The sequence below is a fragment of the Bison bison genome, unplaced genomic scaffold (genome assembly GCF_000754665.1).
Source record: "Bison bison bison isolate TAMUID 2011002044 unplaced genomic scaffold, Bison_UMD1.0 scf7180017864500, whole genome shotgun sequence".
NCBI classification, from domain to species: domain Eukaryota; kingdom Metazoa; phylum Chordata; class Mammalia; order Artiodactyla; family Bovidae; genus Bison; species Bison bison.
Genome location: NW_011495059.1, coordinates 745,072 through 755,862, shown reverse-complemented (window position 1 = coordinate 755,862; position 10,791 = coordinate 745,072). Strand labels below are relative to the sequence as shown.

General features: G+C 49.3%; 1 protein-coding gene across 1 annotated transcript in view; it reads left to right on the top strand.

The window, feature by feature from the left end:
- Positions 1-1,516: 1,516 nt before the first annotated feature.
- L3MBTL1 (l(3)mbt-like 1 (Drosophila)) overlaps positions 1,517-10,791 on the top strand; it is a 31,616-nt gene continuing 22,341 nt past the window's right edge. The window contains exons 1-3 of the mRNA XM_010829233.1: positions 1,517-2,055; positions 9,999-10,144; positions 10,317-10,543. Of these exons, the coding sequence (XP_010827535.1) occupies positions 1,871-2,055; positions 9,999-10,144; positions 10,317-10,543 (558 nt within the window). The 5' untranslated portion in view covers positions 1,517-1,870. The remainder of the gene's footprint in view (positions 2,056-9,998; positions 10,145-10,316; positions 10,544-10,791) is intronic.

Below are 10,791 nucleotides of genomic sequence, written 5' to 3'. Positions count from 1 at the left end.
GCTCCAATACTTTGGCCATCTGATGAGAAGAGCCAACATTGAAAAGGACACTAATGCTGGGAAAGATTTAGGGCAAGAGGGAGAAGAGGGTGACGGAGGATGAGATGGATGGCATCACCAACTCAACAGACATGAGTGTGAGCAAACTCCAGAAGATAGTTAAGGACAGGGAAACCTGGCGTGCTGCAGTCCATGGTGTCACAAAGAGTCATAGATGACTTAGCAACTGAACAACAGTCCACTCGAGTAGTGAGTTAACTTGAAAATAGTGAAGGCTATTAAAACTTGTAGAATATGGGGTTGTCACTTGAGGGAAGAATAGGACTTCATCACTTTCTCTTGAGGGCAGACTGGACCAGCAGAGCAAGCTATGGTTACATTAGAAGTAGAACCTTCCCCAAACACATCTACTTGGAAGAACTCTCCATCCCTGAATGTGTTCAAGGAAGCAAGCCCACCAAAAGTATCAAGACCACCAAAATACTGTTGAGCAGAAAATATATTGTCAACTCAGACCTGCATTCTTTGTTTATTCCTACATCCCACTGGCTCAGATTCCATTAGTCTAAAAGATACATTCCTGATTGAGAAGCTATGTGTTTGTGTGGTCCCATCACTTTCTTTTAGACTTCTGAATACCTAAAATAAACCTTTTGGAATCTAGAACAAGCAGTATGGGTAAAGATGAAAGAAAAAAAATGAGTGGATGGGGGTGTTGTTGGTGTGTATAAAGAGACTTCCATTGTTATGGCAACCAGCATCCTCAACTGATGCAATTCTGTTCCCAATAATACGAGTTTTAATTAAAATTTGACACTGCAGTGAGGAAGAACACATGTAATGCGTTGGTGTAGCAACCGGAATAAAGTCTGCATAAATTTAAACCTGAGGATCACAACAATTTGTGGAATTTGCCTACAATTAATTAGGAACCCTTTTCTCCTCTGCACTGGAGGTTGAACCTGGTGGCCTGACCTTTAACTGTGACCTTAGGCCAGATGGACCTCAATATCCTGTTCTGTAAAGTAAGAGATTAATGAGGGAGTGGACACAACTCCAGACTGTACCAGGATCCTTGTTTTTCTCTGCATGCAGTCCATCAGTCAACAGACATTTACTGAGCACTCACTGAGTGTCCAGCTCTGTACCAGGTGTTAGGGATACACCTAGGTTATCGTGTTTCCTTCCATTTTAGAGCTTGCAGTCTCTTAACTTCTCAATTACACAAATGTTCATGAAGTCATAGCTGCCATATGTTTAAAAGGTGTTTTATGCTGCTGCTGCTGCTAAGTCCCTTCAGTCGTGTCCGACTCTGCGACCCCATAGACGCCAGCCCACCAGGCTCCCCAGTCCCTGGGATTCTCCAGGCAAGAACACTGGAGTGGGTTGCCATTTCCTTCTCCAGTGCATGAAAATGAAAAGTGAAAGTGAAGTCGCTCAGTTGTGTCTGACTCTTAGCGACCCCATGTACTGCAGCCCACCAGGCTCACCCATCCATGGGACTTTCCAGGCAAAAACCAATAACGGAGATTTGATTAGTTCGATGAGCTAAGGAAACTGAAGCACAGAGAAGCAACGATTTGCGCAAGACAACACCATAACAGTAACCCATTCAAAAAACAACAAAAACCCTTTGCGGTGAAGTAGGTGACAGTCTTTACAAATAGAAAAATGGAGGACCAGGAGGATTAAGTGACGCGCCCCAGGTCACACCACAAGCCAATAGCAATGGGGTCAGGTCATCCAAACTCTGGCGCCGCTGATGCTTTCCTTTAGGCTATGAGAGCCAGGAACGGAACCGCACCTCGCAGGGGGCTCCGTTCTTCTGGTGGCACTGCCCTCCCTTCACCCTCCCTGAGATGGTTTTCCGATGTTCTCTGGCTCGCCTATTTCAGGTGAGGAGCAGGCGCCGAGGGAAGGCGTTGGACAACGAAGCGACCCAGCCGGGGTGCGCGCGGGGAGTGCAACCTCGCTTTTTGTCACTGACCACTCAGTTCAGGAACCCACCAGCCTCTGCCGGCTCCGTTGTCCCCATTGCGTGCTGCTAGCTGTGAGGTAAGGAGTTGGGGACCGGGAGAATCTCGACCCGCCTCGCCCGCGCAGCAGTCTAGCCCCGGGGCTAAAGGACACTAGGCCCACGCAGCCGTGGCCTGGCAGGAAGGCCCCCGGCTGCGCTCCCCAAACCTGCTCTGTGCGCGTTTTTGGCCCCCGCGTCCTGCGGGAAGACGGGCCCGCCCCCCTGTGCGCGCAGGCGCGCGCCGCGCGGGGCTCGGACCGCAGCTCGGCGCTGGGCGGCCGCACGCGGGCCTTGCAGGTAGGGACCCCGGGGTACGAGGCTCCGCGGCGCCCGGCCCCGCCCCGCAAGGCAGTGCTGGGGCCTGGGACCCCCGGGCGTTGCTCCTCCCGAGCGCGAGGCGGGGTGCACAAGCCCGGGAGGAAGCTCGGGGAGCCGGCGTGCAAGGGGATCTGGGCGGTTGCGGGGCTCGAAGGCGAGGCGAGCGCGTCCGCCGTGCTGCTGTTGGAGGCAATCCGGAGGGTAGGGAGGAAGGCGGCTTGGTTTTTAGAGAAATGCAATCAATTAAGAGTTGTTCATTAATAAAAGAGAGGGCGTGGAGGGCGAGGGTTTGGTTTTCTTAGGAAATGGGTAATTTGGCAAACTTTCTCTTTCCTACCGTTGATTTCCAATTTTTATAACGGAAAATTGAATTATTATTATTTTGCCATAAAGGGAAAAAATAAAAAAGAATTCCGCCATTTTGGCGTTTTAAAAAGTAACCGTTCTGCGGGGCTGGCGGATCGGTGACCGCCCCGCCCGCCGCCGTCTACACCAGTCCCGGGAGGACTCGGAAGGCGGGCGGCGGTCCCAACCCTGGAGACCGCATCCATCCCTCCCGCGTTCCAGCCGCAGCTGCAGCGGGGGGGCGGGGCCGAGGCCCCAAGTTTGAGGCGCTCAGTTTTGCTGGGGTTCTGAGTGTGTGTCGGGGATTATCTGTCTGGGGCGATAGCGCCCCACCTTCCACAGCTAGAGTGAGAGCATTTATTGAGCGTCTGTTGTATACGAGACCTTGATGGGCAAGGGATACGGGAAGTCTTGGCAGACAGACCAAGAGACAATAAACATTCACTCAGTAAATATTTATTAAGCATCTGCTATATGCCAGACACCAATTTGGGTTGGGGATCCAACAGTTGTTTTAGGCTGGGTTCCCTGGAAACAAGACTCTGAGAAGCTTTGAGTGGAGATGTATTAGGGTGCCCTTGGTGTTGTCACCTGTAGGAGAGGAAAGATAGCAGGGCGGTTGGGCGGAGAACGTTGAACTGCTGATGCAGTCTTAACAGAGGCCTCCACCTGTCCCAAAAGAAGTTCTGGAGGGGAGATGGCTCTGCTGAGATGCCCTAGACGGAGGCAAGGGGGCAAGGCCTTTATACCTCGGGTCCAGGAGAGGGCACTTGGGCGAGGCAGCTCCCCTGGTTGAGGGCAATTCAGAGAGAAGATGACAGCTGAGGGCTGCCAGTGACAACCTTCACTGTATCCCCTCCTCTTCCAGCCTCTGAGAGACACAGAAGGAGGAAACAGTACTCTAGCCCCTAGGGCAAGAATGTCTAAGCCATTTATGGGTTTCAGAAACCTGTGTTTCTTATGTTATTGATCACTCTTTACTCCCACCTCTTTTTCTTTCTTTTCAGAAATATTTATTTTTTCGGTTGCACGAGATTTTAGTTATGGTATGCCGGGTCTTTAGCTGGGGCATGTGAAATCTTTAGTTGCAGCTGTGTGGGATCTAGTTCCCTGACCAGGGCTTGAACCTGGGCCTCCTGCATTGGGAGCACGGAGTCTTAGCCACTGGGCCACCAGGGAAGTCCCCACATCTCTCATTCATTCATTCACTGACTATTTTTGAGTGCAGTCTCTGGATCAGGCTCTTTAATGCTTTGTTCTGTCTCGTGGAAGAGAGACAAGTTAATGCATAGATAGACTGTGGTGGGTAGGCAATGGCACCCACTCCAGTCCTCTTGCCTGGAAAGTCCCATGGATGGAGGAGCCTGGTGGGCTGCAGTCCATGGGGTCACTAAGAGTCGGACACGACTGAGCGACTTCACTTTCCCTTTTCACTTTCATGCATTGGAGAAGGAAATGGCAACCCACTCCAGTGTTCTTGCCTGGAGAATCCCAGGGATGGGGGAGCCTGGTGGGCTGCCGTCTGTGGGGTCGCACAGAGTCGGACACAACTGAATTGACTTAGCAGCAGCAGCAGAGCACAGCAGAGAGAGCTGTGTGTTAACTTTCTTTGGGGTGCGGGGAGGATGTGGATTCTGGGCCTTTCAGAAAAAAGGTATCACTCAAGCTGAGTCTTGAAGGATGATCAATAATTTTCCAGACATAAGGGATGTAGAAATGGACCAAGCAGAAGAATCAGCACCTGCAGAGGCCACAAAAGTGGTGCTCTGAAGGTGTGACCAGACTGCAGCGGGGGAGTGGATGGATTCCTGGTATCTGGCTCAGGCCTGGGAGCCATGTCAGATTGGTGGTGCTGCTTTGTGGACCTAGTGGGACAAAGCTTATGAAAATGCTGTGTGAGCTGCAGATTTGGGGGTTGGTAGTGGTAGAGGAGCGGAGAAGGCAATGGCACCCCACTCCAGTACTCTTGCCTGGAAAATCCCATGGACGGAGGAGCCTGGTGGGCTGCAGTCCATGGAGTCACTAAGAGTAGGACACGACTGAGCGACTTCACTTTCCCTTTTCACTTTCATGCATTGGAGAAGGAAAGGGCAACCCACTCTGGTGTTCTTGCCTGGAGAGTCCCAGGGACGGCGGAGCCTGATGGGCTGCCGTCTATGGGGTCGCAGAGTCGGACACAACTGAAGCAACTTAGCAGCAGCAGCAGCAGCAGTGGTAGAAGAGAAGTGCATTCAAATCACAGAGAAAGTAGTTCCCAGGTCTCAGAAAAAATAACCATCTAGCTGGGGAAAAACACAGTTGGTATTGCTAGCTAGGAACCCACAGCCACATGCAGTGGGTCTCAAACATCACAGGTGCCCTGGAGCCTCTCCCCTCCTGTGCTGGCAAGGACTTGTCTTCTAGAATTATTCTCTTTCCCCTGCTCTGTCAGTTTCTCCCTCTATAGGCTTATTTCCATCAGTTACAAACAAGCTGTATAGCATCTTCTATTTAAAAAAGCAAAATGGGGGACTTCCCTGGTAGTCCAGTGGGTAAGACTCTGAGCTCCCAATGCAGGGGACCTGGGTTCGATTCCTGGTCAGGGAACTAGATCCCACATGCTGCAACTAAGACTGAAGAGCCTGCATGCCACAACTTAGACCTGGCACAGTCAAATTAATTAATTAATTAAAATTTTTTTAAAATAGTTTTAAAAAAGCAAAATGGAGACTTCCCTGGTGGTCCCAATGCAGGGGACCTGGGTTCCATCTCTGGTCAGGGAACTAGATCCCACATGCTGCAACTAAATAAATAAATATTAAAAAGCAAACCAGGGCTTCCCTGGTGGCTCAGTGGTAAAGAATCTGCCTACCAATGCAGAAGACAAAGGTTTGATCCCTGGTCTGGAAAGATCCCACATGCTGCAGGGCAACTAAACCTGTGCACCACAACTACTGAGCCAGTGCTCTGGAGCCCCAGTGCCACAACTACTGAAGCTCCCAGAACTAGAGTCTGTGCTCTGCAGTAAGAGAAGGGAAGTGGCAGTACAGACCCCCAACACGGCAGTGAGAAGCCCAGACTCCGCACCTAGAGTAACTCCCACTCAGCATAACTAGAGAAAAGTCTGCAGCAACAAATACAAAGCCCAGGAATAAATAAGTACATAGAATTTTAAAATAAATAAATAAAAAACAAAGCCAACATCCTTTCCTTGAGAACTCATCACTCTCCAAATACTATCCCCCACATCAGTGTTCTTTGTATCACAACTCCTTGAAAGAGCTGTTAGTCTCCACTTCCTTTTCTCCCATCCCCTGACAAGGACCAGTTCTTACTGTCAGTTTCCCCACTAGCATGCAGACTCTATAACAGAGGCCTCTGTGTCTTCTGTTCACTACAAATTGCATAGAAAAGTGCCTGACACATACTAGATGCTCAATAAATACTGAACTAATTGATGATTTCTCTCTGGAACCCACTCTGATCAAGTTTTTATGTCCACAGCTCCTCTGAAATGATGCTTGTCGAGATTTCTCATAATCTCCTTATTGCTAAAATGGTCAGCTCTCAGCCCTCATCTGACTTGATCTGCTAGTGGTATTAACACCATTGAGCAGTCCCACTTTCTAGAAACTTTCCTCCAGAAGCTCAGATGCTTCTGGATATTCTTTCATCTCATTGCAGGCTCTTTCTCAGTCTCTGGCTAGATCTTCTTCCTCTTCCCAACCTATTTTGATGAGCTCCAAGGCTCCCACTTTTTTCTTTATACTCGGTTCTATGATTTTTCCCTGCCATCTGTACAGGATGGTTTTTAAATTTACATCTCCAGCCTCCACTGTATCCCTTACTTCTAGAATGTAGGCTTCATAAGAGCACTTTCTCTTGTTTGAGACTATTCCCAAGGCACAAAATGATGATGCTGACTCCCAGTTGGTCCACCAGTGTCTGCTGGGAAAAGGACAGAAACTTGAACAGAAGGGAAGTTCTCTCAACCACCCTCCCTTAGTAGATCTTGAGACAGAATGGAATTCTTTCACGAGTAACCATATTCATTCCTAATGACTGCCAATGTTTTGAATAAAAAGATTAGTTAAAAGGAATTAAAATGGTACAACTATATCAGCTGTGCAAAGCAAAATAATTTGAATTTAGAGAATGCTATTTTATAATTTTTTTAAAGGGGAAGTACTAGGGAGAACAAACCATGTGTGTGTGTGTACGTGTGTGTGACGCACTCAATAGTGTCCAACTCTTTAGGACCCCACAGACTGCAGCCCACCAGGCTCCTCTGTCCATGGGATTTCCCAGGCAAAAATACTGGAGTGGGTTGCCATTTCCTCCTCCAGGGGATCTTCCTGACCCAGGAATTGAACCCACGTCTTCTGCCTGTTTCTCTTCCATTGGCAAGCAGATACTTTACTACTTGAGCCACTTGAGAAGGGGGAACAAACCTTGGGTTTTTGTTTTTGCCACGCTGAGCAGCTAGTGGATCTTAGTTCCCCGACCAGAGATTGAACCTGGGCCCACGGCAGTGAAAGCACCGAGTTCTAACCGCTGGACCGCCAGGGAAGTCCCCGAACTTTGGTCTGAATGTTGCCTTAATTAATCAGGTTATATCTCTAAGCCTTTGCCTACTTGAATATTCACTCTCTATACAACATCCACTGGATCATGGAAAAAGCAAGAGAGTTCCAGAAAAACATCTATTTCTGCTTTATTGACTATGCCAAAGCCTTTGACTGTGTGGAGCACAATAAACCTGTGGAAAATTCTGAAAGAGATGGGAATACCAGACCACCTGATCTGCCTCTTGAGAAATCTGTATGCAGGTCAGGAAGCAACAGTTAGAACTGGACATGGAACAACAGACCGGTTCCAAATAGGAAAAGGAGTATGTCAAGGCTGTATATTGTCACCCTGTTTATTTAACTTATATGCAGAGTACGTCATGAGAAACGCTGGACTGGAAGAAACACAAGCTGGAATCAAGATTGCCAGGATAAATATCAATAACCTCAGATATGCAGATGATACCACCCTTATGGCAGAAAGTGAAGAGGAACTCAAAAGCCTCTTGATGACAGTGCAAGTGGAGAGTTAAAAAGTTGGCTTAAAGCTCAACATTCAGAAAACGAGGATCATGGCATCTGGTCCCATCACTTCATGGGAAATAGATGGGGAAACAGTGGAAACAGTGTCAGACTTTATTTTGGGGGGCTCCAAAATCACTGCAGATGGTGACTGCAGCCATGAAATTAAAAGACGCTTACTCCTTGGAAGGAAAGTTATGAGCAACCTAGATAGCATATTGAAAAGCAGAGACATTACTTTGCCAATAAAGGTTCATCTAGTCAAGACTATGGTTTTTCCAGTGGTCATGTATAGATGTGAGAGTTGGACTGTGAAGAAGGCTGAGTGCTGAAGAATTGATGCTTTTGAACTGTGTTGTTGGAGGAGACTCTTGAGAGTCCCTTGGACCACAAGGAGATCCAACCAGTCCATTCTAAAGGAGATCAGCCCTGGGATTTCTTTGGAAGGAATGATGCTAAAGTTGAAACTCCAGTACTTTAGCCACCTCATGTGAAGGGTTGACTCATTGGAAAAGACTCTGATGCTGGGAGGGATTGGGGGCAAGAGGAGAAGGGGACAACAGAGGATGAGATGGCTGGATGGCATCACTGACTCAATGGACGTGAGTTTGAGTGAACTCTGGGAGTTGGTGATGGCCAGGGAGGCCTGGCATGCTGCGATTCATGGGGTCTCAAAGAGTCGGACACGACTGAGCGACTGATCTGATCTGATCTGATCTGATATACTATATGGGGTGTCCTGTGTATTTTAGGGAGGAAAAGCTGGAAGATATATCAGTGCACAAGAACAGGAGGAGAGAGGAGTGGAGCTTGGGAAAGACAGCAACCACTACAAGCTGATTTTCCCATTTTTAGTGGAGCTGCCAAGCTCCTCAAAATCTCTGTTCAGAGGGAGTGAGTTGTTTTTTGTTGAAGGCCTGCTAGTATCAAGACTTTACATATTTTTTCCATTTAATCTTCATCAGAGCGCTTTGAGATAAATACCATTATCCCCTTCATTTTACACATGAGGAGACTGAGGCTCAAGGAAAGAAAGCTACTTAGAATCACAGACATTTAAGGCGGGGGGTGGGATCTGAAATTCAAACTGACTTAAGTCTAATTTAAGCCTACATCTCTGTTCTTTCCTTTATGCCAGAAGCCATTGTCAAGCCCTGCTGACACCTTAAAGCAACCAAATATCACTTACTCATACACTGCTTTTTTTTTCTGGCTATGCCTCACGGCTTGTAGAATCTTAGTTCCCCAACCAGGGATCGAACACGAGTCACCAGCAGTGGAAGCACAGGGAATTCCCTATACTGCTTTTTATTAACAAGTTCAAATTAGTGAAATCCAACACAGCACCTGCTGCGTGCCGGCACATTTAAGGAGTTAAGTAAATGATAGGTATTAAGCATATTTGTTATGTCACTAGGTCTTTTTCCCATATATTTACATGTTTGACCCTTTATTAAATGTCTCTACTCCCTTTGCTTTATTAAAGCAAAATCTTGCACTGCCTGCATTTTCATACATTACTTCTTTGCTCTTCAGATTATAGGGTGTTTATGTTTTTTATTTTGTTTTTGTATGTGTATGTTTCTTTGCCTGTCTTTTTTTTTTTTTTTTTTTTTGCATGTGGGATCTTAGTTCCCCCAACCAAGGATCAAACCTGTGCCCCCTGCAGTGGAAACTTGGAATCCTAACCACTGGGCCACCAGAGAAGTCCCCTCAACAGATGTTTGAGTGCCCACTCTTTGCTTGGGATTGGAGGAAGTAGTGGGCAGGAGGCATAAAAGAGCACCATCAGGAAAGATCATCTCCCAGGAAAATGACCTTATGAGTGAAGGAGAATCTGGTACTTGAGGGTTCTGAATCCCCAGAGGGAGAAGGGAGTGATTCTACTGGGGGTGGAGGTGGAGGTTGAAAAAGAGGGGAATTTGGACTTGGCCTGGGCTGTGCCATGAGATAGCTGACCAGACAGAACCTTGGCCCGAGACACACTCTCTGAGACTCCCTAGAGTTTGCACAGCAGTTTACAAAGCATCTTCACACATGCCCATCTTACAGGGACGGGGGGAGGTGCAAGGTCTGGCCAGAGCTCTCACCTGGGTGACCTGGATAGAGCCAGGAGCCAAACTTTATGCTGGGCTCCTAAAATACCTTACTCCCCTCATGGCTGAGGCTTTTCTCTGAGGGTGGACAGCTCCTCCTCATGGAGGCCCCCTACCCGCCTGATCCCCTTGGGGGCTGTGTTCCATTTGTAGGCCTACCAGGATGGAGGGGCATGCTGAAATGGAGATGCTGAGGACACTGAAGGGACCCTCCACAGGGGAGGTCAGCGTGCACCTGGTGGCCAGAGATAGTCCAGGCTCCGGTTCTCACCTGCCCACTGCTGCCTTTATCATTCCAGGTGGGCCAAGCCAGGGGTCTAGGGGAACAGGAGAATCCACATCCATGCCCAAGCAGATGTGGGTCCTGGGGAGGAGACGATATTTTTCACCTGCTTCCGCACTTGCATGGCAGGGTTGGAGCAGGGTCGTCAGGCTCACCTGTGTCGTATCTGTCCATGTATCTGTTCGCAGCCAGCTCGGCCGCCCTGGGTCTGCCCAGCAGTGCCCTGGATGTGTCCTGCTTTCCGCGGGAGCCGATCCACGTGGGCACCCCGGAGCGAGCGGCCGGCAGCGTACCTGTCACAGCCACAGTTCTGCCGCAGCTGAGCACCGGGCCGGCGGCCAGCCCCAGCGCCAGCACGGTGCGGCTCTTGGAGTGGACCGAGACCGCAGCCCCGCCTTCGGGGAGTGGCCTGCGGGTCAGTAACTGTGGGGATTGGCGGGATCCAGCGAGCCGCCGCTGTGGGGCGGGGCCTGAGGGCCCGGAGGCGGGGCCAGAGGCGGAAGGTGGGGAAGCTGGCCGAGGGGGAGGGTTCTGGGGGCGGGGCTTGAGGTGAGGGACTCTGGGGGCGGGGCTTGAAGTGCTGGGCTCCCAAGACGAGACAGTTGCGGGGGGGTTCTAGGGCCTGTCTTACGGTGAATGAGCCTTGGAGGCGTGGCTTGCAGT